Genomic DNA, 24,545 nt, shown 5'->3' on the forward strand with positions numbered 1-24,545 from the left:
ATGAAGGATTTTCTTTCCTGTATGCACGCTTCTTCCTAAACTTGATCTTAGAGCTAACCAGTGAGGACTGCTGTCTCTGGACACAGCTCAGGCTCTGATAGCTTTTGTAAGAGCATTTGTATCAAAATATTGTTGTGCTGGAGTCTCTGAGGCCATCTGGGGCTTTGTGCAGACAGGGTGCTTACAAATGAATGTGAACCAAAGCAAATCAGCATTGCTTGGCAGGGATGAAATGTATTGCTAGGGTCTGTCTCTGCCAAGCTAGACTGTTTGGCTCCAGTCCCACTCTTCAGGGGGATTGTCTGTCAAAACACAATTTGGTATTGTACAGAGTCATGGTTACATGGCTCACTACTCCTTTAACCCCTCTGAGGCCTTACACTCTTGTTATTTATTGAGTGGAGACCTGTGAATCTCCAGCTCTAAAAGCAGACCTTGAGCTCTGGTACCTTCTACCAACTGTCCCCCTTGTTGCTGTTTTGGTTGAAGTAGAGCTTTCCCTTAGGACCTGTTACCTAGTAGATGGCAACCTTCTTGAAAGAAAGGTGTTATTTCTTAAAGCTGTGAAATGATAAGAAGACATATCTTTGTACCATCTCATGATGGAAGCCTGGTTTCTTGTCCTAACCACTTAAAAAACCTGATCATCCTTTCAAGGTGGATGTCCTGCTTGAACACTTGCTTGACAATCTCCTCGACTGCCTCATCCCCTCATGAGCAGCAGCTGCTGCTTCTGCTGAGCCCTTCTGGCAAGGCCAGAGGCCACCTATTCAAGGACAAGCCAAGACATCAGAGTGAATGTCCTCATGGGTTTGCCAAGCGGTGTACAATCATATTACCCTGAGTTTCTGAGTTAATTCAACATACGTATGTACACAGTCAATTAACACCGGGGCTTGGCCACAACACAACGCTACAGGCAGCTCCAAGAACATTACACAGTCTGCTACAGGGAAAATCCTCAGTAAGCACTGGTAGAAGTGCTGTCTTTGAGCACAGGTTCTGCAGGGCCACCTCCCATACTGGAGGGATAAGCAAGAGGAGGATGCACATATTCCCTTCGGGAAGCAGGTGAAGAGGCAGATCTCTGTGGATGCTAAAGATGGACAGAGGAGCAGTGTCTGTCCCCACGGAGGCCTGCCCTGCAGCACGTGCTGCCCCGCATGCTGCCCAGCCGGTCACGTCCCCGCCAGCCCTGTGTGCAGCTGCAGCCCCGTCCCCGCAGGCAGGGCAGCGGCAGCCTTGCACAGCCTGGGACGCTGCCCACTGCCCGGGTCACACAGCACCGTGGCTTCCCCCGAGCAGCAGGGCTCGCGTGTTCTCCTTCAGAGTTCAGGCTCCAGCACGCTGACACTGCCCGGGTGCCATGGGTGATATCTGCTCCAGGGGCTTGGCTGTGACTCTGGGACCTGTTATTGTCCCAGAAGCCTGGGGACCACAGTCCATCTGTCCTCCTGGGCATGGGACTGCACAGATGCCCCTGGGCTCAGCTGTCTGTGACCTGGTGTGCAGCACAGCTGTGTGACCCTGGCTTGGTTTGCTGAGAAAACTCCTGTTGCACTGTGAGAAAGTACATGAACTAAAGCCAGCAAGGTAAGAAAAATGAAAACATAGAATTAAAGTTGCCAAGATGAGGAAAACTGGCAGTGCAAGGCTTCAGAAGTAAATGCTATGTGAAAAGGGATAAACCCCTGAAGGGCTCATGGCTCGGTCACTGTCTGGCTCTAAAGATCCCTGGGCTGGAGCTTAGAAATGCTCTGAGTCCTTGTCTCAGGTGTAATTCTGCTGTGAGAGTATATTTCAAGTGCTGTGCCCTGGGATAGCAGATGGAAAAGCAAATATGAGAAAAAAAAAAGGAGGAAAAGAGTGGCTGGGCAAACTGTAGAGAGGAATAGATTTTGTCCACTGGCAGGGAGGAAGTACTGAGGAGCTTGACTGAGAAGCATAGCCAACCAAAGATCCTGAGCAGCCCTGCTTGACTGCAGGCTCCCCCTCCATCCTCTTCCACTTGCCTGAAATTACTTCCTCCTACAGAAAATCCCAGCACCCCTTTCCCTGGCATAGCATCTTCTTCCTTGAGCTGGAAGCCCCATGGGAAAAGGGCAATACAGCACCAGTCCAGCCATATCCCAGGAGTGGTGACCTGCAGACACCTGCTCTGGCTCACAGGCACCTGCAGCCAGCATGAAGCTGTGCTAAATGCACAGGATGCAATGTGATGTGATGCGAGTTTGCTAAATGCACAGGGATGCAACAGGGTTTTGCACAGGGGTACGTAAGTATCTGAGGCAAGGGAGGCTGAAAACCACCTTGCTGAGTTTGCATCAGCCTGATGTTTGCCAAGAAGCAACTAGACACACTTAATGTGCAATTGGGAGCCTTGTAAAGAGCAGAAGTTCAGATTCAACACTGGGGTAGCGGCCAGCTATTGCAACCTCTCCAGGTGTAAACACCTGAGAAGGGCTGTTCCCCTGATGAGTGAGACAGTGCCGTGAACTTCTTTTATTTGGGAAAACCAAGCACAATTCAAGTAAAGTGATTTAATATGTAATTATAGTGTACAGCAGCCACTGGCATTGCATTAGAGGTATAGTTAAGCTCTTGTGACTGGCAAGAGAAGAACCTGGTGGTGACCTGTGACTAAAATACAAACAGTTTTTAATTTTTAATATGAAAGATGGCACTGACCAGCTCTTTAATATTTCAATAACATCAACATCTAGAAAATAAATGTACCATTTGCTCTGTCTAATGCCAGATTCTTCTACTAGTGCACTGGGAGCAGGATTAGTCCCATGGCAGCACAGAGCAAGTGGGGAAGACAGGGTGCTTTGCAGGGACTCAGGTCCGTGTAGATGTGAGCTTGCTCAGCCAGTGCTCTGTGGTACAGCTGTGCCATCGAAATGCTGGACCCCAGCTCATACCCTCCACCTCCTGAACTTTGTTTTGCCTTCATCTCAGTCTCTCTGTCACAAGCCATTGGCAGAAAGACATGATGTGCACTGCATGCCTGGAGATGCAACACTCGGTGTAAAGTGAGCAGCTTCACCAGGTAGGAGCTCTGCCAGGCACAGCCCTGATGCGGGGCCCAGCTGCACGGCCACGGGGCTCAGATCCCACCACGCGTGGGACCATCAGCACTGCTCACTCCCTCTGTCCCTCCCTCCTCTCCATTTCTCCCTCCCATCTTTGCTCACCCTCCCACCCTTTTACTCTCCATTCTCTCCATTCTCTCTCTTTTACCCTCCCTCCCTGAGAGGCTCCACTTATTTTTGTGCCGTGTTTCCCCATCGCTGTGAAGCGTTTTCTCTGCAGCCGGGAAGCATCCAATTCTTCCCTCCGCTCGAAGTTAATCATCTGCTTGTCATTAACCTGTGCCCTCCCACTCAACGCTGTAGCTTTAACACGGGCTGTGGCAAGCGGGAAGGAGAGCAAGCAGTGCCAGGCTCGGCCCCGGAGTCGTTGTGGAGCTCTCTCTGCCGTCCAGTCCTGGTCCCGTCGGAGATGGGGAGCTGCCGCCTCCCCGCAGCCCTCCTGGCTGCTGCCCTCGCCTCCCTCTTGCTGCCCCACGCTGCGCCTTCGGCCCCCCACAAGCTCCTGTTGTTCCTGCTCGATGGCTTTCGCTTCGACTACATCGACGACAGTGAGCTGGAGGGGCTGCCGGGCTTTCGGGACATCGTGAACATGGGGGTGAAGGTGGATTACATGACGCCAGACTTCCCCAGCCTCTCCTACCCAAATTACTACACGCTGATGACGGGTGAGTACTTGCATTTCTGTGCTGTGATGCTTCTCAGAGCTCCCAGCTCTCTGTGACTTCTTCCTCCAAAGACAATGTAAGAATATCACAAGCTGTGCTTTTAGCTGGGAGTTTAAAAGCACTGTGGCATTGATTACAGCTCAGTAGTGCTTGTCTGAAACCTGCTCTGAACTTGGAAATGTCACTTGGAGCTGATTGCTGGAGTTTGCCTTTGCTTTCCCACAGTGCTGCTGTGTCCCTATCAGCTGCCACCACCAACAGTAAGGCCATCCAGGGTTCCCTGGTGGGACCACTGATGGGGTTTACTGCACATGGAACATAAAAAGAAGAGGTAAAGGCATGGAAAAGTAATACAGAGCCTGCTCAGAGCCTTTCCAGTTAATAAAAAGGCATCTAAACTGAGGGTGGCCAAGCAAAGAACTTACATTCAGTCAGCGGGTCTGGTTTGGCAAGTTCAGTGTTAAATTTCTTCTTAAACTACACAGACGTTCTGCTTTCACAGGTCCCTGTCTTAGCTTTGTCCTAAGAAATTGTACCTGTAATAATCTGAAATAGCCGAATAGGAAAACATTGAAGATTTTTGCTTTTCCTCCCTTACAGTATTTTTCAATGCCCAGGAGAGGCTTTCAGAAACTGGAGAGGGTAGTCATGGGTTTCCTGGTGCTGACTTGCTTTTAGTCTAAGTGGAGTGACATGGTTATAGCGACACTAGGGAGGTGCACAGAGTATGGCTTTGCCATTTTCATCAGAGGCACTCTGGAAACAAGTTAAATAAAAACAAACAGAAAAGTTTTCCTGGACTTTCCAATTGGATTTTTATCTGGATAATACTATACCCAGAATTATTTAACAAGCACGACCTTCCACCTAATGTGGAGGAGTGAGAAAATCCATCCTCTCCCAAGATACGTGGCATCTTTGCTGTCCTTGGAACAATACAATGCGCAGCAGTCCATATACCGCTTGCTGGGAAAGCAAATAGATGCCATTGTAAGACAAAAATCTGACATCAGTTGTGCCCAGCTTGTTTTGAAACTGCTTAACCCCTTCCTCCCTCCCTCCCTCTCAAGAGAAATGCTTTTTACTTGCTCATCTCTGACCAGAATCAAGTACAAAATCACCATGGGGATTTTTCATGACTTGGTGCAAATCCATGAATGCAGAGCAAATGTCATGATTGAAAACAAAGATGTCATTTCACCCCAGACCATGTTCTTCACGTGTACTTAAGCAGACAGGTTTAGCACTCCATGTGTGTAAAAAAGCCTTTTGAAGAAGTTGTTAAAGAGAAGAGGGAAAGTGACTGCTTTCACTCATTACCACATTTAACCATCACTCCTAGTAAGCATGTATGCATAGAATGAAGTCTGTACTCAGCCTTTCAAGGAGTTTTGAAAGCATCCTGTTTTGTACTCGCAAAGGAGTTTTGGTTTAGATAATGAAACACCACTGATGGACTTCTCACATTTTTAGAGTATCAGAGTTTCTACACCCCAGCTTGAGGCAATGAGACAATCTATGAGATCAAACTCAACTCCTCTTGCAGGTCTCCTGGCCTTCAAGATGAGGATGTCAATGCAAATACAACTTCACTGCAAATAACTATTCACCTTCCTAACACATGAATCACAGCAGTGTTAAACAGGTCAGGAGCCAACTGAGGACCAAGTTACATGATGACCCTGTCCAAAGGAAGATACAAGGCTGCACTTGAGCCCTTGGAGTGTTAGTGAACCTTGTGACGCTGTCCTGGCATGAAAGCATAGAAGATCCCATGGGGGCACTGTTCGTACCCCCAGTGCTGTGGTGCAGTCACCACAGAAAGGAGGTGTCATGTTTTAGGTGATGGTGGGGTTAGGAGTGTGGGGCACACAGTAGACATAGCATTAGCTGTGTTCAGCCTGTGCATGTTTGATTTGCAAAGCTGGGACAGCTTTTGGAGGAAACACAGCATGGCAGCATGACATGAGCATCATGCCGTGGTGACCTGCTTAGGGACTGGCAAGTTACCAGCTCCCTATTGCTGCCGTACAGGCGTGGGAAAGCTTAACATCACATCTCAGCAGTCATGCATCTCTTCTGTGGGACACATACATGCATGACTATAACTGCTTTTGCTTCCATTTGCAACTGGGATGTGTGGGACTTAAATGCTGCTAGTTTCTTGTGGGAAATTGGTGACTACAAGCTATTCTTCATGTCTTGTCCTACACTGCTGCTTAAAGAGCTGTTAAGAAACTCAAGTTTTAACCTCCAAATTGAAGTATTCTAGCATTTGTGAATTCAGTTTCACAGTATATTGGCTTTTTCTTCAGCTAAATAAGCTTAACAAATATCTGGCCCCTATCTCATTCATTATATCACACTGCTTTCTCAGATAAACACTTCCATCCCTCCTTTTTCTGCTCATTCACAAGGTATTGTGGCCCCAAATTCATATAGGAGTGAGCATGGCTGCTCACAGAGGACAGAGGACTCTGCTAGGACAGAGGACTCTGCTAGGACAGAGGACTCTGCTCCTCAGGCATGGCTGCATCCACTAGGACAGATGGTGCCAAACTGTTTTCATCAGTCCTGCCAGAAGGTAGCTTTCTTTTGCAAGGGGTAGCTAGCAAGCAGTAGCGTGTAGTACAGCTGCCCAGTTATTTGCCAGACCTTCTAGTCATTCCATTTTACTTTACTGGTGGTTTAAAAGAGAGCTGAATTTAATATTCATGAGAAATAGCAAGTTTACCAAGATTTTCAAAGCTGTAACCAAATAGATGCAACCATAACTGATGACCAAGAGCCATGTATCTAAAAACAACTCACTTACGTATGCTAATGTGAAGCATACCCTGTTTTGCGGAGACTAGAAGCTAGGTGACACTCAGGCACAGTGGGAGGAATAGGCCCCAGCCTAGGTAAACAAACTGGATAAATTTTGGAGGGGAAGTGAAGGGAGGGAGGTGACTTGCCTGTAGTCATGCAGTGCTGCAGGGCCATGGAACAGCTCTCCATAGGTCACCATCCTACCTAACCTTGCCACTGCTGTCAACCAATGAGAAGATGTTTGCCAGAGCTTCCCTGACTGATGCAAAAAGCCTAAGTCCAAAACCTGGCGCCTGCCCTTGGGCTTTCATCTACATCTACAGCAATTATAAGAACTAAACATAAAAACAAGACAAATGCTAATGGTTTAGCTTCTTCATTTAAAGTCACCAGTGATTCAGAGCTTAAGGAGAAGCTCCAGTCTCCCTGCAAGCCAGGGCATGTATCATGACCTGCTGTTAGAAGCACCAAACAAGAATCAAGTCACTGCTGGAGCAAAGGGATCTTGCTGATGTACAACTGGATCATTTGTTTTGTTACAGAGATCTGGTGGTGTGCAAGGTAGCCCAGGGATGTACTGGCTTAAAATCCACCCCCTTGAAAAGCAGTCTTCTCTAACAACTTCATTCATACCATGTTTCACAGTTTTGGCTTCCACAGGGGTGTAAGGACTGGTTCTTGGGTGGCTGGGTTGTTTTCTGAGCTGCTAGACTGAATCCTACCTGCTGTCCTAGCTTTCTGTGCTCCAGTTATGATATTGCAGTTGTTGACCTGAAAGGTATGATATAAAATGGTGAATTAGGTAAAAGGAGTTGTTGCTGCTGACACATATTTGAGAGAACTTTGTGGGGCTTGACATGAGCTTGGCACGGGAGAGAAGCAGGAGTACGTGTATCCCAAAAGGCTCATTTAATCACACCATGTGCTGTTTGTTTTGTGTAGAAAGGAATTAAGACCACAAGCCACCTCGGGCTGTTGTCTTGTGGGGAGCTTTTAATTCTTCCCTTTTCCTGCCATGGCCTGGCTCTGCAGGGAGCTCTCATACCAAGCTCAATGGCAAGTCTGAGGTCCCCCTATAACTGCCACAAGCATGAGTTATTGCTCCAGAGCCCTTCATGCCATATCTCTCAAGAAAATCTGCTCACGCTGAGGGGTTTGGTCTTCCTTGCCTGCCACCCATGGGTACTGGGGGAGTGCTGGGGCACCCCCTGCATCCCAGCTCCCCTGAAGTCCCTCCAGCTCAGGGTACACAGGGGCCTCTCACATTTCCAGCCCCAGCCAGCATAAACATGAGCGGACGGCATCACATCTGAGCTGGAAACCCAGGAGGGTTTATTTTCCAAGATCATAACAACAGATGAAGTCTTCTCTGGCAGGTCCTCCATACAAGGACATGCCAGCCACCTGATCAGCTGTGTTTCTCTTGGCCTCCATGGGAAGCAGAGTGAGTCCCTGCTCACAGCAGTGAGTGGGGAGCTGCTCAGAGAGGAGCCAGCAAGGGGCCTCCGTGTCCCTTTTTGGACAGGAGCTGATTTTAAATGCTTGGCAGAGAGGCTGTGAGGTCCCATGAAGCTTGCAGGATGAAGGCGGAATCTGAACCAAGGATGTTTCGGTCTCCTGCAACCAAGGTGTGGACTCAGCCCTGCATGTACCATCACCTTCTCTGCACAGCAGGAGGGAGAGGGGCAACATGGCACAGGTCCCAGGGATGGGTCATGGTCAAGGTCTACTCTGCCAGACTGAAGGTTTTACCCATATTCTGTGTTTCTGCCATCCTTCCTGCACTCCTCACTCTCAGTGTTGCCATGCTTGACTGCCGAGGGGCTTTGGTGTATGATGTTGTGGTCTGATAAATAGCCAGAGTGCTTCTGCTTACCCTTGAGCACAGCATATCTCTATGTATGCCTCATCCCATTTATTCCATGTTTTCTGGGAGCAAATGTTCTTTGGGCTTCCATCCCTGGAGTCCTCTGGGCTCTGGCTGATGTGCACTAGTACATTTACTGTTTGCTGTGAGGGCTCTCCTGTCTCAGCACAGCATCTCCACTCTGTCCACTTGGTACCCACAGGAAGCCCAGCCTGGTGATGGCTCTATTGGATGCCTGTTTTCAGCTGCCAAGTTAACAGTATCCAGACTACAGCCTGGTCCAGGAAAGGTTGCTGATAGTTTTTGTTTAGCAGTTAAGCAAGTTTTTAATTACATAAATAAGTGCATTTGTCTGAGATATGAAAAAACGGAGGGATAGGAGTACAACAGGGAAATTCACTGTCTGTACACATGAGCTGAAACTACCTCAACTTCACTGCCCAAGCTGAGAAAAAAGCCAGAAGGAGGCAGAGAACATTATGAGGGAATAAGATATTTTCTTTTTGCTCCAGTTTTAACCACCACAGATGCCAGCAGCAGCAAAGCTTTAAAAGATTCTGTTTGTGACATACAGTTTTAAAATCAGTAGTCTCTTCTTGGATTCAGCAGCTTTTCATTTCTGAAATGAAAAGAACATGAAGAACAGGAAGCAAAAGAGCATGAAGAAGTCTGTGGTACTACTGGCAGGGAAGGGGTATTGTCCTACCAAGGACAGGCTGGAGAAGAGAGTGGGAACTGGGAGGGTGTTTCATTTTCACATACTTCATCCCACTTTGTTTACTTGCTGCCTGCAGAAAGGCTGCAATGCCAAGTGCCAAGATTTTCCTCTTTCACACATACACAAAATGCTGTAAAAATCTGTGTTTGCTTTCTACCAGTGAAAAAATGGAAACACTTTCAAAGTGGAGAACAGAAAGTTTTCTCTAACACAAGTTCATCTGCTACAAATTGAAGCAGTGTTTTTTTCCTTCTTACTAGCTACAGCCTCACAGCTCACAACTAGCATACCTGCTACCAGATGTTAGGGGAAATTGATTGATTGATGGCTTGGCTTCAAGAGTGAAGATTTTGGGAAGGGCTTTAACCACACTCACTTTAAGCATGATGACCAAGGGTGAGTGGGATGTGCAAATCTGATTTGAAAAGGGTGCTTAGGCAATCAGTAGTTAGGGGCAATAAGTGGATATTCACATAGCAAGGTATTTCTCTGCCCAGAGCTGAAGTCACAGCTGATGAACAGAAAACTGCCAGAGGTTCTCACCCTCTCTAATGATGCAGAGAGCAGCTGTGCCCGTTGTTTTGTTCAGACCTTCTGTAGTGCTTGGAGCTGCACTGCCCTTGAGCTGTACCCAGCTGTGAGCAGTCTGGGGTCCCAGCACGGTCCCTCTGCCCACCATTGCCACTTGGTTCGGCAGGCCCACTATCAGCCCAGAGCACCTGCTCTCCAGGGACATAAAACCTGCTTTCCTGCACAAGCAAGCATCTGCAAAGCCTAACCTGTACGTTTGGCAAACAATTTTTGGTCACCTCAGCCCCAGCCCCAGTGTGAAAGCACTGAATTTGTTTCATGCTCTTGTTAAATGAATCTCCCTCAGGAAAAAAAAAAAAATAAAGTAATGCTGCGTATAGTAGAGATTTTTTCTGTGCCTTTTGGTGTGATCCTACTTGGATGCAGTGGCTTGCCTGACATACTTAGGCGAATGTGTTTCTGCTTTGGATCTGTGTGTTATTGGAGGTCATTAAAAATTGTAAAGACTTTGCAAGCAACCTCTTCTGGGAACATAAATGTCCATGCACATCTTGCAAGTACTGTTTTGTTTGGGGGGCTGCAGAGTGCAGGGCCACTTTGCCCAGACCAGGACTCCCCATTGAATTCTCATGAGCCCTGGTCTTCTCCAGACCACTTAAGGATGAGCACATGGGGTTTGTTTTTGTTTTTTTTTCCTGTGGTCTTCCTTTTCCAAGCAGGGCACATGAGACCCAGCAGGGTAAGAGCAGAGCAGGGCACATACCAAAGCAGGCAGAGCTGGGCCCTTCAGGATGCTCTGCTCACAGCAGGCTGGGCTCAGTCCTTGGGGGTGGCAGTACCACCATACCTGCTCTGGAATGGGAATACAGTGCTGATGACTTTAAAATCCTACTCTCTTTCTCCTCATGGCAGGCAGCAGGAGCAGAGCATTTCCCAGGGCAAGTTATCTAGCAGGTCTCGAGAGGGTTTAGAAGTGGGGTGAGGAGCAAATAAATGAGCCAGTCTAGGTCAGCATTTAGGTGGTGCTTCAAGGGAATAGCAGAGGAAAGATGTTGTAGGGAGGGGAAGAAGGGGAGAAAGGGAGCTGCATGTCTCACTTGGGCTGTTAAAACCTACCTACCTTAGTGCATGCAGCGGTTTTTGTAGAGGAACTTAACCCTTCCACAGCCCATATGTTTATCAGCAGATGGATACCACCACATGGGTACCTTTTCTGTGTTGGCTAATATGCACACTGTGAGTTCTCTGGTAAATCTGATGTGCTCAGTGCAGAGATGATTTACCTCTGTTTTGTTGCCTGAGGCACCAGGTGTAGTACTGAGCATCTGTCACACACATCCTCACTTTTTAAGAAAAGATTATTAGAAGAGCATTTTCTCTTGTAGGTTTAGGCATGGGCGGTCCCTATATAATATATCATGCTTGCTAATGATCCTACACGCTGTCCCTGCAGTCAGTGAAAGACCACCAAAGAAAGGTCATTCGCATAGCAAATGCTCCCAGGAGCACTCGCTCTGGTTTCCAGATCTCACATATGATCAATGTAGGGTTCATAGCATTCAGTGTTACTATTGTGGGTGGCCAAGCAGTTGCATGGTTTTGGGGTTTTTTGGGTTTTTTTTTTTGCTGGTTTGGGTTTTTTTCTTATTTCATCTTGGACTTACATAGATTGATTTGAATGCTGACAAAAGCGCACGGAGACATGGGAGTGTGCTCTGGACAAAGCCAATGTTGTAAGAAATGTAGTGTCCAAGTAAGCTGTAGCATGCAGACTTGCAAATGCTTTTGCTGGCTCTCTGCCAGAAGGATACAGCAGTTATCATATTCCTGGGAACTATACCCTCCTTGTTTTCCTCAGGTGCTTGAGGAAGGGGAGCTTTTTTACTACAATTGCAGAGAGTTTAAATGATGACATCTGTATGCTGAAATTGCTTTTTTGCCCTGTTTCTACTTTTGAGACTCTTGGTGTTTGATTACAGAAGAAAGCTGCAGTAATGGAAGCAATAATAAATTCAACATGTTACGGTGACTAACATCATGTTGCTATTTTGATAGTCATTAAAAAGAAGATCACCAAAGGTCATTTTCTTAGGCTGAAGAAAATAAGTTACAACAGGGGAGGCAAAGAACTGGAGTTGTACAGGTGACCCAAAAGAAATTTGCTAAGCGACCTTAATTTTGTGTCTGAATATCTCCGGGGGGCAGAAATACCAGTTATTGCAGGGCTTTCTAATCTAGTGAGCAAGGTATAGAGTAGCTGTAGTTGAAGATTAACAAAGGTCAAAAACAAAATTAGAGACCAGGCATACTTTTAGTAAAGTGTTACTGATGATAAATATTGGGATGAGCAGCCCAAGGATGAGGTTGATGAGCTGTTTGTCAGTGTCTTTCAAGGAGGTCCAGGGTCTTTCTGGGACACAGGCTTCAAGGCAAGAAGACATGAATGGCTCCAGGCAGCACTAAATGGTCATGTCTTTTGGTCTGTCTGCTTATCTGAAATTCCCTTCTGGCCCCGTGAACCAATAAAAACTGATGCCTTACCATCTTCTATAAGGGAGACATTTTCTTTAGAGTAAAGAAAAGAGAGCTGGAGTCCATAGAAGAATGAACTTGTCTGATGTGAAGATTAGAAGAATTCTATCCTCTGTAATAGTGCACACAGTTCATCAAACATCCCAACAACATTGCAATCTCTGTTCCGTTCCTTAAAGAGGTGGGCAAACTGACATCAGACCTTAGATCCCATACAGCGTTCACATTGGTAGCAACTAGAGTTTGTTGTTCTGTATGAAGAGTACACTGTACATCATACAAAGACATGACCTAACAGCTTCAGCACTGACCTGCAGGTTTCCCAGGCTGGCACCAGTTGCCTGTCTGTAGTTTAGCAGGTTGATACGTGCTCAGAAATATGTGGATTTCAAGACGCTGAAGAGATGGGGTTGCCCTTTCAGTAGCAAAGCTGCATTTCTGATGAATTCTGGAGGCTTTCTTTTGAAACTAGCTCTTTTGAGACTTACAGTGAAGAAAGCACTTGGCAGGCTAAAAGAGGACAGATTACTGCCCATTCAGTCCACTGTTCCTCCTACATTAAGCTTGTTTGGTTTAATGTGGTAAGTAGTGACTGCCACAACTCAAGACTGCTTTTGTCCGCTGGGCAGGAGAAATTTTTTGCAATGTTGAAATACCTCATAGTAGTGAAGAATAGTTCAAAATCCATTTCAAGGTCACATATACACAAAGTATACAGAGTCCTCTGCTCAAAATGATGCCTTCTTAAATCAAGCATAGCAAGGTTATTTCAGGTCTGATCACCGTGCTGAGTCTCACAATAATCAAAGCCTGTTATCTGGATCCTTGCGGTATCATGACTCACCAGCTAATGATGACAGTGTCTCACACATGCATCAGTGGTTGCTTTTTAAGATATGGCAATGATGAGCTCCCCATACAACTCAATCTTCATAATTTCTTTTCCTATTTTTGTTAATTCACCTGAAGCTTAGCTCTTAAAATACAAAATCTTCTCTTCCGACAATGACAAGAGGTGGAAGACATCTCTCTGGCTATTACATACTAGTTCCTTGTAATACAAAGTTGACCAGGGCCCTCCATGATGCAGTAAGAGGGCTGAAAATGTCTAGTGAAATGTTTGCTGTCCCCACAAACAAGAGCAAAATGTGTTAATTTAAAACAAACAAGAACAACAAATATAACAATAACAAAATTATATAAAAGTTTTAGCCTAGGTTTGCTTGTTTGTGGAAAACCAGTTTTTCAGCTGATTTGCTGGTGATGCAGTGGTAGCAGTGATGGTGCTGGTAACATCCTTCTGCTGGAGAACAACAAACTGATTGTGCTGTCTTTTTCTCCACCCTCAAAGGTCGTCACTGTGAGGTCCATCAGATGATTGGAAACTACATGTGGGACCAAAAGGCAAATGTATCTTTTGACATTGGTGTGAATAAAGAAAGCCTGCTGCCTCTCTGGTGGAATGGATCAGAGCCTCTGTGGGTCACAATGATGAAAGAAAAAAAGAACGTTTACATGTACTACTGGCCAGGTTAGTATGTCAAAAATGGCTACCATCTTAACTGTGTGTGTTTACATCCACACGCTGTAGGATGGCTCTTTAATACAGTTCTGATATACAGACAAGAATTACAAGTGCTTTACTAACCACTCATAGAAATTAATTATCTTTTCTTAGGCCATGACAATTTGCATGTGCTTAGAAAGGAAAAAACTGAAGGGTCACTAGGGAAAGAGGGATACTGAGTTGCTGGAGTGAGTCCAGAGAAGGGCAACAAAGCTGGTGAAGGGTCTGGAGAATAAGTATTAAAAGGAACAGCTGAGGGAACAGGGGGGGTGGTTGTTCATTCTGGAGATGAGAAGGCTCAGGGGCGACCTTATCACTCTCTACAACTACCTGGAAGGAGGTTGCATTGAGGTGGCAGTTGGTCTATGCTCCCACATAACAAGAGGAAACGGCCTCAATCTGCTCCATTGGAGGTTTAGATGGGATATTAGGAAACATTTCTTCACTGAGAGGGTGCTCAGGCATTGGAACAGGCTGCCCAGGCCAGTGGTGGAGTCACCATCCCTGGAAGTGTTCAGAAACCATGTAGGTGAGGCCCTCAGTGATGTAGGTTAGTGGTGGCCTTGGCAGTGCTGGGGAATGGTTGGACTTGATGATCTTGAAGGTCTTTTCCAACCTAGATGATTCTATGGTTCTATGATTACCTTCAGGAGGCTGGCTTGCAGAGCATCCACTCCTCCACCACTCACCATGTAGAATGTACCCTCCTTCATCATTACTCAAATGAGGCCCCAGTTGCTGTGAGTCTGATCTATTTGTTTAGAGAGACTTGGCCTTTCCATTCCTCATTTGTTGGATGCTGGACCACTGAAATCACTAGGGAGGTATAACAAGTCTTTTTTAACAAACTGGACTATACCCTTAGGGAAATGCTACATGGAAATAAATGTGATAGCTGTTCAGCCAGACCAAACCCTTTGCAAGGTACCCAGCTTCTCAGCTTTCTGACCTTTTAACCCTGCTAGCTAAGCAGTATGCAAATATCCTCATATGTGCAACTGCAGGCTATAGGACCACATGTTGGAAGAGCTGCACTGAACACAGCCAGTGCCAGTGCGTAGGGCAGCGGCAGCTGACTCACACCATGGGCTCCTGGCCAACTCATCTCCGCATCCCAGCACACGTGTGCCGGATCATGGTCTTTCCATGCAACATAGCTAATGGCATCCCACAAAAAAGGCCACAGTTCTTAGGAAAGGGAAGAAAGAGTGTACCAAGATGAAAAAGACTGAAAAGTCATCCAGAGTGTTTCTACAGTACTGAAGAGCAAGAAAGATCTCTGTGTGACACTATTGTCTTACAGATTGAAAGTAGTCTAAAAGACTAAAGATGCAGACTAGATAGAGAACGATAAAATAATAGAATGGTTTGGTTTGGAAGGGACCTTAAAGCTCATCCAGTTCCAACTGCCTGCCACAGGCAGGGACACCTTCCACTAGACCAGGTTGTCCAATCTGGCTTTGAGCACTGCCAGGGATGGGGCAGCCACAGCTTCTCTGGGCAATCTGTGCCAGGGCCTCACCACCCTCACAGTAAAGAATTTCTTCCTAATGTCTAATCTAAATCTGCTCTTCTGTCATTTTAAAGCTGTTCTCCCTTGTCTTGTCACTGCATGCTCTTGTACAAGGTCCCTTTCCAGATTTCCTGTAGGCCTTCTTTAGGCACTGGAAGCTGCTCTAAGGTCTGCCCAGAACCTTCTCTTCTCCAGGCTGAACAAGCTCAGCTCTCTCAGCCTGTCTCTGTAGGAAAGGTGCTTCAGCCCTTTGATCATTGTCATGGCCCTCCCCTTGACTTGCTCAAGCAACTCTGCATCCCTCTTGTGCAGAAGAAGAGGTATGTGGTACTGTGGGTTATTTCCCAAAGTATGACACGTGTCAATGACAAGCACACTTCTATCTTCCAAAAATTGCTCTGCTGCTGTGCTTCTTGGCCAGTGATGCACGAAAAGTGGTCTTGTGCCATCCCCATGCTTGTGTCGCAAGCAGGGAGAGCTGGAATGTGGCAGCTGCTGATGGAGCAGCAAGGCTGGAGCCCTTCCAAGCACAGGTTGCTGTGCACAGCCAAGAACCCTCTGAGAAATGGAGCCGAGGGAAGAGCAGAGCTCGATCCCACTCCAAGGTTGCACTGGGCAATGGAGTCAGAAAGCACCAGGGCAGGAGTGGTGCCTTGGAGGTGCTAGAGTAGCAGGCAAGAACCAAACCCTTTAGGGGGAACACACAAGGGTCAGTGCTAATGCTACAAAGGACAAGCAGCAACCCCTGGGGACTACCCCGGGGTCACCCTTGAAGTCTAAAAAGCTGCCTCCCCCTCGATGCCTGCCACGACGGCCACCTGCATGGAGCAGGAGCAGCAGACCCCTGGCCACAATAGCCCAAAGGAGCCCTTGCAAAAGGCTGTGCTCCGTGTTGCAGAGGAAGGCAAAAAGAACCCAGGTACACTCGCTAGTTCACCATGGGGGAAAAAAAGCTTTCCTGCCCCCAGCTGCAAGGCACAAAGGGCCATCTCTGTGGCACCCTTTGTGGTGTATGAGCAGCAGGCGGTAACCCAGCCAGAACGGGCCAAAGGAGCCCTGACAAGTGGTCCTGTTCAATGCTGTAGAGGGGGGCAGCCCTCAGAAAAAAGCTGCCTCTTACTGGAGTTCACCCAAGTGACCTAACAGCAGTGCTAATAGCAGGATATAGAAACTATACAAGAATGTAGAAATTCTTCTAAAGATTCATAAAAATACCTGTTTCTATAGACTATTCATCTTTAACTGCTAGTGTAACTGCACTGGATAGATATAATTATGTACTGAATAGACATAACAGTCTACAAAGAGCTTCTGAAATCCAAAACGACAGTATCGCTTTCCATTAAATTCCTTTGGACTTTACCAGCTCCTTCATGTTGCCCTTTGAGCAGTGTCTCCCAGGGAGAAGACGTGTGAGGTCTACATGTGTGTATCCCTGCAGACATATATATAACCTTTCCATTTATCTGTCTACTGTTTCCAGTAGAAAATTGCAAGGGACAATAGAACCTTCCTTTTCCCAGCGCTAATATTGCCAGTACGTGCATTGACTTTCTCGTGACACGGAGGCGGATTTTTTTGCATGGATCAGGTATTTTAGCTGTGAACTGTGATGTGTACATCTGTCAATTATTTATCTGTGATAGATGACCTTTGGCTAAGTCCTCGGTGTCTCAGCTCAGCAAACACTTAAGCATATGCTTATTTTAAAGGTGTTCATGGTCTCAAAGGGCGCATTGGCCATATCACAGTTAGGCACAGGGCAGGAACCAGATTGAAATGCAGAACACCTGAATTAAGCGCAGGGCAGCTGGACTGCAGTAGGACTCCAGGTTTAGCTGGAGTAAACAGAAGTCACCCCAAATGTAATAGTCATGTTGGGAAAATGTAATAAATACTGTTTTGAGCTATATTCTAGTTCCATAGTAAGAATGTTATCCTTTCTAAAACATCTATGCCTAGTATTTTAAAGCTTTAATTCTGAACTAGGCATTTGAATAGGCAGCAATGCCAAACAAAATCAAGGAAAAAAGTAAGAGCTTAATAACCAAGGTGGGTAGGGATCCTATAGACATTTGCACTTCTTATGATCTGCTATTACTGATTAACTTTTCCAGTCTAAGGATATACTGCTGCTTAGTAATGACAAAGTAATGATCAGGAAAAGTCTGGGAAACTCTTAATAGAAACAGCAATGTACAGCCAAATTCATCACACTTTAGTCTGGAAGATGCTGTTTTCTCTTTAATCAGTGGTAAAGGCAAATGAGACGAATCAAATGTAGCAGAAATGTACTGTAAATGCCAGAGAGTTGATTCCCGAGGTTAACTTACACTACTGCCATTTCTTTCAAAGAACCAAGTTCCATGCTTTGTAAAGTCTGAAGCCAAAATCTGCTACTTCATATTCTTCCCTGTGTTGCTTGCTCACTCATAGCCAGTGCTTAAAGGAAGAAAATCCAGACCCTAGCAAACAGGGACACAGAGCAGAACTGTCAGATGCAAGCACCCATCCATCACAGCTTTTTCTGTGAGCCCAAAATAACCAGAACAAAGACAACTCATGGGCAGAATTCATCTGGGTTCTCCTGCCACTAGAAGCGCAGGAGCCAAAATATTACCACGCTAGGGGTCCCAGCCACTGCTTCTGTCAAAATATAAGCACTTGTAGGGATATTTTTTTCTTTTCTTCATGGTGTTTATTATGTACTTTCTGCTCTTCAAAGCATTCCTGGGGAAAAAGTCATGTGTCCTCTGTCTGCTTGATGGCTAAGTAAAACATGGTGAAGTAAAACAAAACTAACACCGTACATGTGGTGAAATGGCCAAGTTGCCTGTCTGAAGCACTGCCACTACAGTGGATGGAGAAGCCCCAGGGGGGTGCAAGAGTTTCCCAGCAGTACCACCAAAGTCAAAGCTTTATAGTGCTCTTCATGCTCACCCTGGTGGGTGATGACACCCAAGGCCCTCCAGCTCCCTCATTCTCCTATGCAACTGCTTCAGCTGAAGTGCAGTGACATCTTTTCTAAACACTGAAATGAAAGAAAGGGGGTGGGGAAAAAGTCTCTAAATGCAACTTTTGTCATTTAAACGTGACATTTACCAGACCATGGAGCTAGCCTGGGAAGTTTTCAAAACCCTCTGTTATGACATGAAGTGTCCGACTGTTAAATCAATGTTTAGAAATGCAATTTAAAGTTGGCAGAGGTTCATGTCTCCATGTCAGATAGATAAAGAGGAGCCTATATATCACTGTGAAAGAAGTCCTTATTCTTGCTCCAGTAGTTCAGGTTTTAAAATAAAAGTCTAGCATCATACAAAACTGTTCAGAAAGCTATCTAATGCAGCATCTTATTAAATACAGCTCGTCTATTTATAGTTTAATCAAGAAAAACTTTACAATCTCTTTGTCTAGCTCCAAGGATTTTTAAATTTCCTCTGTCATAATATTTAAATGAGAAAATTTACCACCTGTCCTGGCCTCTACCAAAAAGGAATTTAAATGCTAAAGGATCTTCATGGCCAGTATTATGGAAGTGTAGCAAGCCTTAACATCAAAAATCCAATTCCAAGTTCTAATCATTACAGAGCTTTTGGTATCTAAGAAGCCTGAATTTTCAATGCTACTGCCAATGAACTACACACTCAAAGACCAATATTTAGTAGCCAAAATGATTTCTAATTGTTGCTGTCTCTGCGGACTTCTATGTCATGCTCATCACTTTACAATCTAGAAATAGCAAAGATATCTCAGCAACTAAAATATCTCAGATCCCCAAGAGGTTAATGCTTCTAGTTAAAATTATCTTATGAGTAATTCTGAGGAAAGTTATCTGAGAAACATTATAATATGATGCAAGTATCTTAAGAGAAAAAAAGATGCAAAATCATCATATTAGTCACTGGCTATGAGCAAGCATCCACCCAAACTAAACCCCTAGGTGTTTCCAATGCATTTCCAAAAGTGTCCTTAAGTTCTTGCCTGTCTTTGGAGCTAATCTTTTCCTAGACTCAAGTGCTGGAGGAGAAATTGGCTCAGAAGTTCCAGTTCAGTCCTGAAATAATAGCAAAGCCCTTAGAGGACTACTGCATCACCTCTCGCATCTGAGGTAGCTGAAAGCCCATGTGTTCCTGCAGGTAGCACCCAGGACATCATGCAGAAGATTGAAGCTACACACACTCAGGGTTGGGGGCAAAGGCTCCTCCTCCTGGAGATTACTTCAGATGGTTCATGGAATACATTTTAACAATGATTTGGTTAGGTAGAAGCTGGGACCTGTTTCTGTTGGATAATGTAACTTCCTGAAGGTCCTGTGTATGGATGTATAGAAGATTTACTGTGGGATGGTGTGGAGAGTCAGGTCTTGTCTAGCAGTCTGCAGGCTTTTGTGGTTGAGACATAAACACTAACATACCTCCATACAGAAAGGGAAGGATTAAGTTATATTTGGGGCAACAGGGGAAGAACAAAAAGTGAGCACCATCACACACTCCCACAATTTTTATAAAAATGAATATTAGATAAAGGTTCAAAAAGATGTAAATATGTTTTTACAAGAAAGTTTACTACATTTTTTGGTTATCGTTGCAAATAATTCATTCTTACAAATGATAACAGATGCAGTCCCTTGAAACACACAAACAATGTGGAGCCCTGATTACTGTTGCCACTGACCGCTGGGTGAAGAGACTGAATCTGTCATGTGTGCTAGGGTTCTTTATCTCTTGGAAAGGGTCTGACTTACCTGGCTTTCTGCAAATAAGTGAAGATCTTTTAAGGTTTCCTAAGCTTAAACATCTAGGTACCTTTCATAGTGCTCCTGGGAAACCACAATCAGAAGGAACCCTCTTAGCCAGCTTAGCCTGCAAGCAGTGTGCTTTTCCCTGTGTCCCAGTGCTGCACCTCTGTAATGTGAAGTCATGCAGGCCAAGGTGCAAGTAAGTGTCTGAGTAAGCAAACCACTGTAAATCAGCTCTGAAGGTAGCTCTGCTTCCTCTAGTGCCTTCTCTGTACTTACACATCCTGTGCAACCTTCTTCCCCCCCCAAGCAACAAGTCAAGTTATGACTTTATGTCCTTGATGCCTATTCCTTTCATTTCAAAGGAGAAGCAGAGGGACCCAAATGCAGGCACATTCAGGCTATGGCTTAAAGTTGCCTTTTTGATCTGACTGCATGGATGTATACAGAGTCAATTTTGCAAAAGTCCTCTTTTTCTTTTTTTTCAGCTTGTGCCCCAGGAATACACCAGAAAATGCCTTAACTATGATGGGAGCTCTCCAGGGGTCTCAAAAGATAGTTTGCATGAATCTGGTGTTTCTGAAAGCACATCTCTTTTAAATATTAATGTTATTCAGCAGCATAGTAACAGGAGAGCAAAAGGGCAAAAAAGTCCCACAAAAACATGTTTCTGTGTGTTCAGAGCCATGTTTTCCTGTAGGATTTGTTGCCATAAATTTCTGGGCCACAAAACAGACTGCATTTTGCAAGGAAGGCTTTAAGTTACCAAGAGACTTAATTGGTTTATACTGTTTTAATAAGACCTCCTGGGAAACAGATTTAATAGTGGAGTGCCAGTTCCACATAATAAAATACAGTTTATAGAGGATATTACAACGTAAGATACAGTGTGTCTAACTGGAAAGTATTTGCTGAACTGTCAGGGAACAATATCTAAATCTATTACCTTGGAAGCCTGGAAATGAGGCTACGTGACCACAGTAGTTAAAAGGAAAACAAGCTAGCGATTTAGGTGGAAACTGTCTGCCCCGAGGGAGCCAAGAGTTTTTGTGTGGGAAGGTCACACAGAGACCTTCCTTTTAGAGAGGGAAATACAAGGATCCAATGTACGGTTTGCTGCAAGCACTCCTCAAACCAGCCTCTCACCCCATTTTCCCTTTCCAACCACAAGGTTTCCTGCAGGGAAGGTGTAAGGTAAGTAATGTCACAGGGAATTTACAGACCTGAACCCGGGCCCCACAGTGTGGGGTCTGTGATCAAGGTGGAACAGCAGAGCTTACCACATTTTTCATTGCAGGTTGCGAGGTCGAAATTCTGGGAGTCAGACCGAGCTATTGCCGCGAGTACTTCAGTGTCCCCACAGACAAAAACTTTGCAGATGCCATCAGCGATGCTCTTGAGTCTTTGTGGTATGTCATTAGGGTTCTGCAGAGTGGGGTTTCCTCCCCAGGTGTGAGTGTTTGGGTCTGCTATCAGCCTTGAGCTAGGGAGATGGTCAGGATTAGATCCCAGTAGAAAGATGGGAGCTGAGACTGCTTTGTAGCACTGTCATAGAAACATCACCATAACAGAAATAGGCCCTTACACTAAGATCGGAAGGTAAGATGTGCTTGTTTCCATGTGTAGGTTACAACACAGAGGAGACATCCCAACTTACTGGTTTTAATTTGCTGTTTCTAACCACTTCAAGATCGGTCTGTGAGTATCTGTTCACTGACCTGCAAGAGCAGACTTTGAAATGCTTGGATTTAGAGAGGGATTCGGGGAATTTGGAAATTCCAAAATTTAGCTCTGGTCACTTGTTTGCGAGTTCAACACTTAAGCTCCTTCCACATTTTGGAACATCTCAGTCACAGTGTGGTGGGCATTCCTGTTGTGCAAATATGAACATAGACTAGGCTAGGCTAGGATGGTATGAAATGGAATAGAACAGTTCAGTTGGAAGTGACCTATAGCATTCATCTAGCCCAACTGATGGGAATGATGGTACAGACAACTCCTAGGAAAAACATGCTCCACACCCAGCTTTCCAGTTCCACGGTATCTCATCTAAACATTAACAAGCGACAATTACACATAGGTTGCAAAATCAGGGGGAATTGTGTGGAGCAACTGCCTTACCGTAGCTATAACTAAGCACCCTCTTTAAAAACTTGTTGGTTCCATAATTTATCCAATCCCAGGATACATTTCTACTTTGCCACTTGTGTACAGCCACAGCGATTTGAATCTGAAAAGTTCTGTGTTCAGATACTGAGTGCTGATTGTCCATGAAATAAAGGCTCCAAAATTATGAGACTCCTGATGAAGATGTTGCTCTCAGTTGCACACTGGGTCCTGCTGCACAGATGCTCACAAATCAGTGTCATTCACAGGCTGGGGCTTAGAGAGAAGCTGTCTCAGAACATGAAACATTTAATCCTGAAATGGTTTAGCTTAGATTTTAAGGAATTTATCTGCATGTGACATGAGGTGGTCATCTGTGCCACAGGAGGCTTTCTGGAGCTTCTGCTACACTTTTAATTCACTGAATAAAAAAGGAAATGGAAAACTGAATACAGACACCAGCTCTGTCTGCTGGTGGAAACCCTGAATTACCATAGAAAGCTTCTGGGTCAGGTATTATTTTGGGGATGGGTCAAGATATGCTTGAAGTTTCCTGCCTGGTTTCTATGAAGCATAAGGCTGCTCAGGACACTTTGCAGCTCTGTAATTGTGAACACGATTAAAAGTGAGGCACAAACTGTTGAAAGCTCCAGCCCTCCAAGCTGCTCTTTGAATTGCTGGAGCCCATTGAAAGAGTTTCAATAGCTCATTCACCCCGAGTCACAAGGCTGCTTGCTGCTTCCTTCGATGCAAAGGAAGAAAAGGGCAGGACACAACAGTGCCAGTGAGGCAGCTCAGAAGAGGTCAAACCTGGTGATTCAAGAAAAGAGCAAATAGCTGCCACTACGATGTCTGCCTTAAACACCAGCTACAGCCTGCTGAACAGCCCAAGTCCTACAGATTGTCCTGGGCCTGTAGGAGGGCAGGTCTCTGGTTTCCATTTACACACCATTCCTCTTGAATTTCTTGAATAATCATTTGAAGGTATAAATACTTCAGGGATATACAATAAGAAAGGAGAGGAGAGAATTAACAGATTAAAGATCAGATAGGTTTTCCTTTTCCTTTCTTTCACTCATCCTCTTTGTTTAGTCCTTTAAAATTTAGCAGACTATTGTCAATGCTGCTGTGCCAGCCCATAAGAAGAAAAGCTTCTGAAAAGCCCTTATTGTAGTCATATTCATTTAGCAGGAGTTAGCATCTCTAGGTAGAAGAACCTTGAGCTGCATTTTACTGTGATTTACATGTTTTGCAAGAGCTTCTGACACTTAAAGCTGCTCAAAGGCTGGTAAATGCAGTGTGTTTCCTTTCCACACCCCAGCTAATTCAAAAAGCCCATTAGGCTGAGGCTGGCACTAGCTCTATGTGGGAAAACAGCCTGTGGCAAGGGCAGTCTGTCGCCTGGAGCAGTGCCTTGCTCATAGCAGGTGTTAGTAGTTAATGAACTGCATTTATGCTCCTGCCATGCAAACCTTACAGGGACTTCAGGGTAAAGAGACTATTTGCACCTTGATGACCTAGGAGTTAACCTGACTTTGGCTACTGGAAAGTCCTGGCCCATCTTAATTTCATCAAGGTCAAAGGGAGTTTTATCAATGCCCTCTGCAAGAGCAGGAGTACCCAACTCATCACCTGAGCTCCTCTTGCAACCAAAGGGAACCATCCTTCAGGAATATTCTCCAGTCTCTTCAAACAGATGCTTTGAGACCATTATGCAGACAAAAAATACACAAAACTAAGTCAAGCACCCATTCTAGCAATTAAAACTAAAGCCTCTCTTATCTCTTCACAACTGTAATTTAAGGGCTGTTGTAGTCTACCTATCTTTCTGGACAGGTGTTACGAAGTTTGTGTGGTACTTGCAAAGCGTGTTGATAAAATATAACACCCTTTCTAGTATTGCCATTGATGCTGTCCAGCTTTCTTCAGCAAGCTTTCCTTAGCCATTTCCGCTAAAAGTACTGATGACTGGAGAAGACAAGACTAACACACAATTACAAAAACAGTTTACTTCTCCCATGTAAGCCATGATCAGAGATACCTAATTTTCTTAGGCAAACAGTTAAAACATGGAAACAAAGTCAAACCCAACGTTACAAGCTCTGGATGTGCTGTACGCAATCCTGCAAACTCCTAAGCATGCCCCATAACTACAGCTTCTCCCACTGAAGTCGTGCAAAGTTGAACATTCAACCTTACAGTACTGAGCCCTCACTGCGAAATTTCACTGCAACCTAAATAAGACCATTTGTTTGATGCAGTAAATCTCTTTCTTAGCTTCTGTCTTGACTGAAATGGTCATTTAGTTACAGGTGAGAATACACAAAGCAGTCTAAGCAGCTAATTAATACAGGCACTGAAGCAGAAGAAAACTATTTCAATAGGTTCAATGAGTGTGCATG

At 45.2% G+C, this 24,545-nt stretch overlaps 1 protein-coding gene across 1 annotated transcript in view; it reads left to right on the forward strand.

The window, feature by feature from the left end:
- The first annotated feature begins 3,238 nt into the window (after window positions 1–3,238).
- The window catches only part of ENPP6 (ectonucleotide pyrophosphatase/phosphodiesterase 6), a 33,952-nt gene continuing 12,645 nt past the window's right edge, over window positions 3,239–24,545 (forward strand). The window contains exons 1-3 of the mRNA XM_005149145.3: window positions 3,239–3,760; window positions 13,571–13,750; window positions 21,335–21,446. Of these exons, the coding sequence (XP_005149202.1) occupies window positions 3,505–3,760; window positions 13,571–13,750; window positions 21,335–21,446 (548 nt within the window). The 5' untranslated portion in view covers window positions 3,239–3,504. The remainder of the gene's footprint in view (window positions 3,761–13,570; window positions 13,751–21,334; window positions 21,447–24,545) is intronic.

Source organism: Melopsittacus undulatus, chromosome 7 (assembly GCF_012275295.1).
Source record: "Melopsittacus undulatus isolate bMelUnd1 chromosome 7, bMelUnd1.mat.Z, whole genome shotgun sequence".
Classification (NCBI taxonomy): Eukaryota; Metazoa; Chordata; class Aves; order Psittaciformes; family Psittaculidae; genus Melopsittacus; species Melopsittacus undulatus.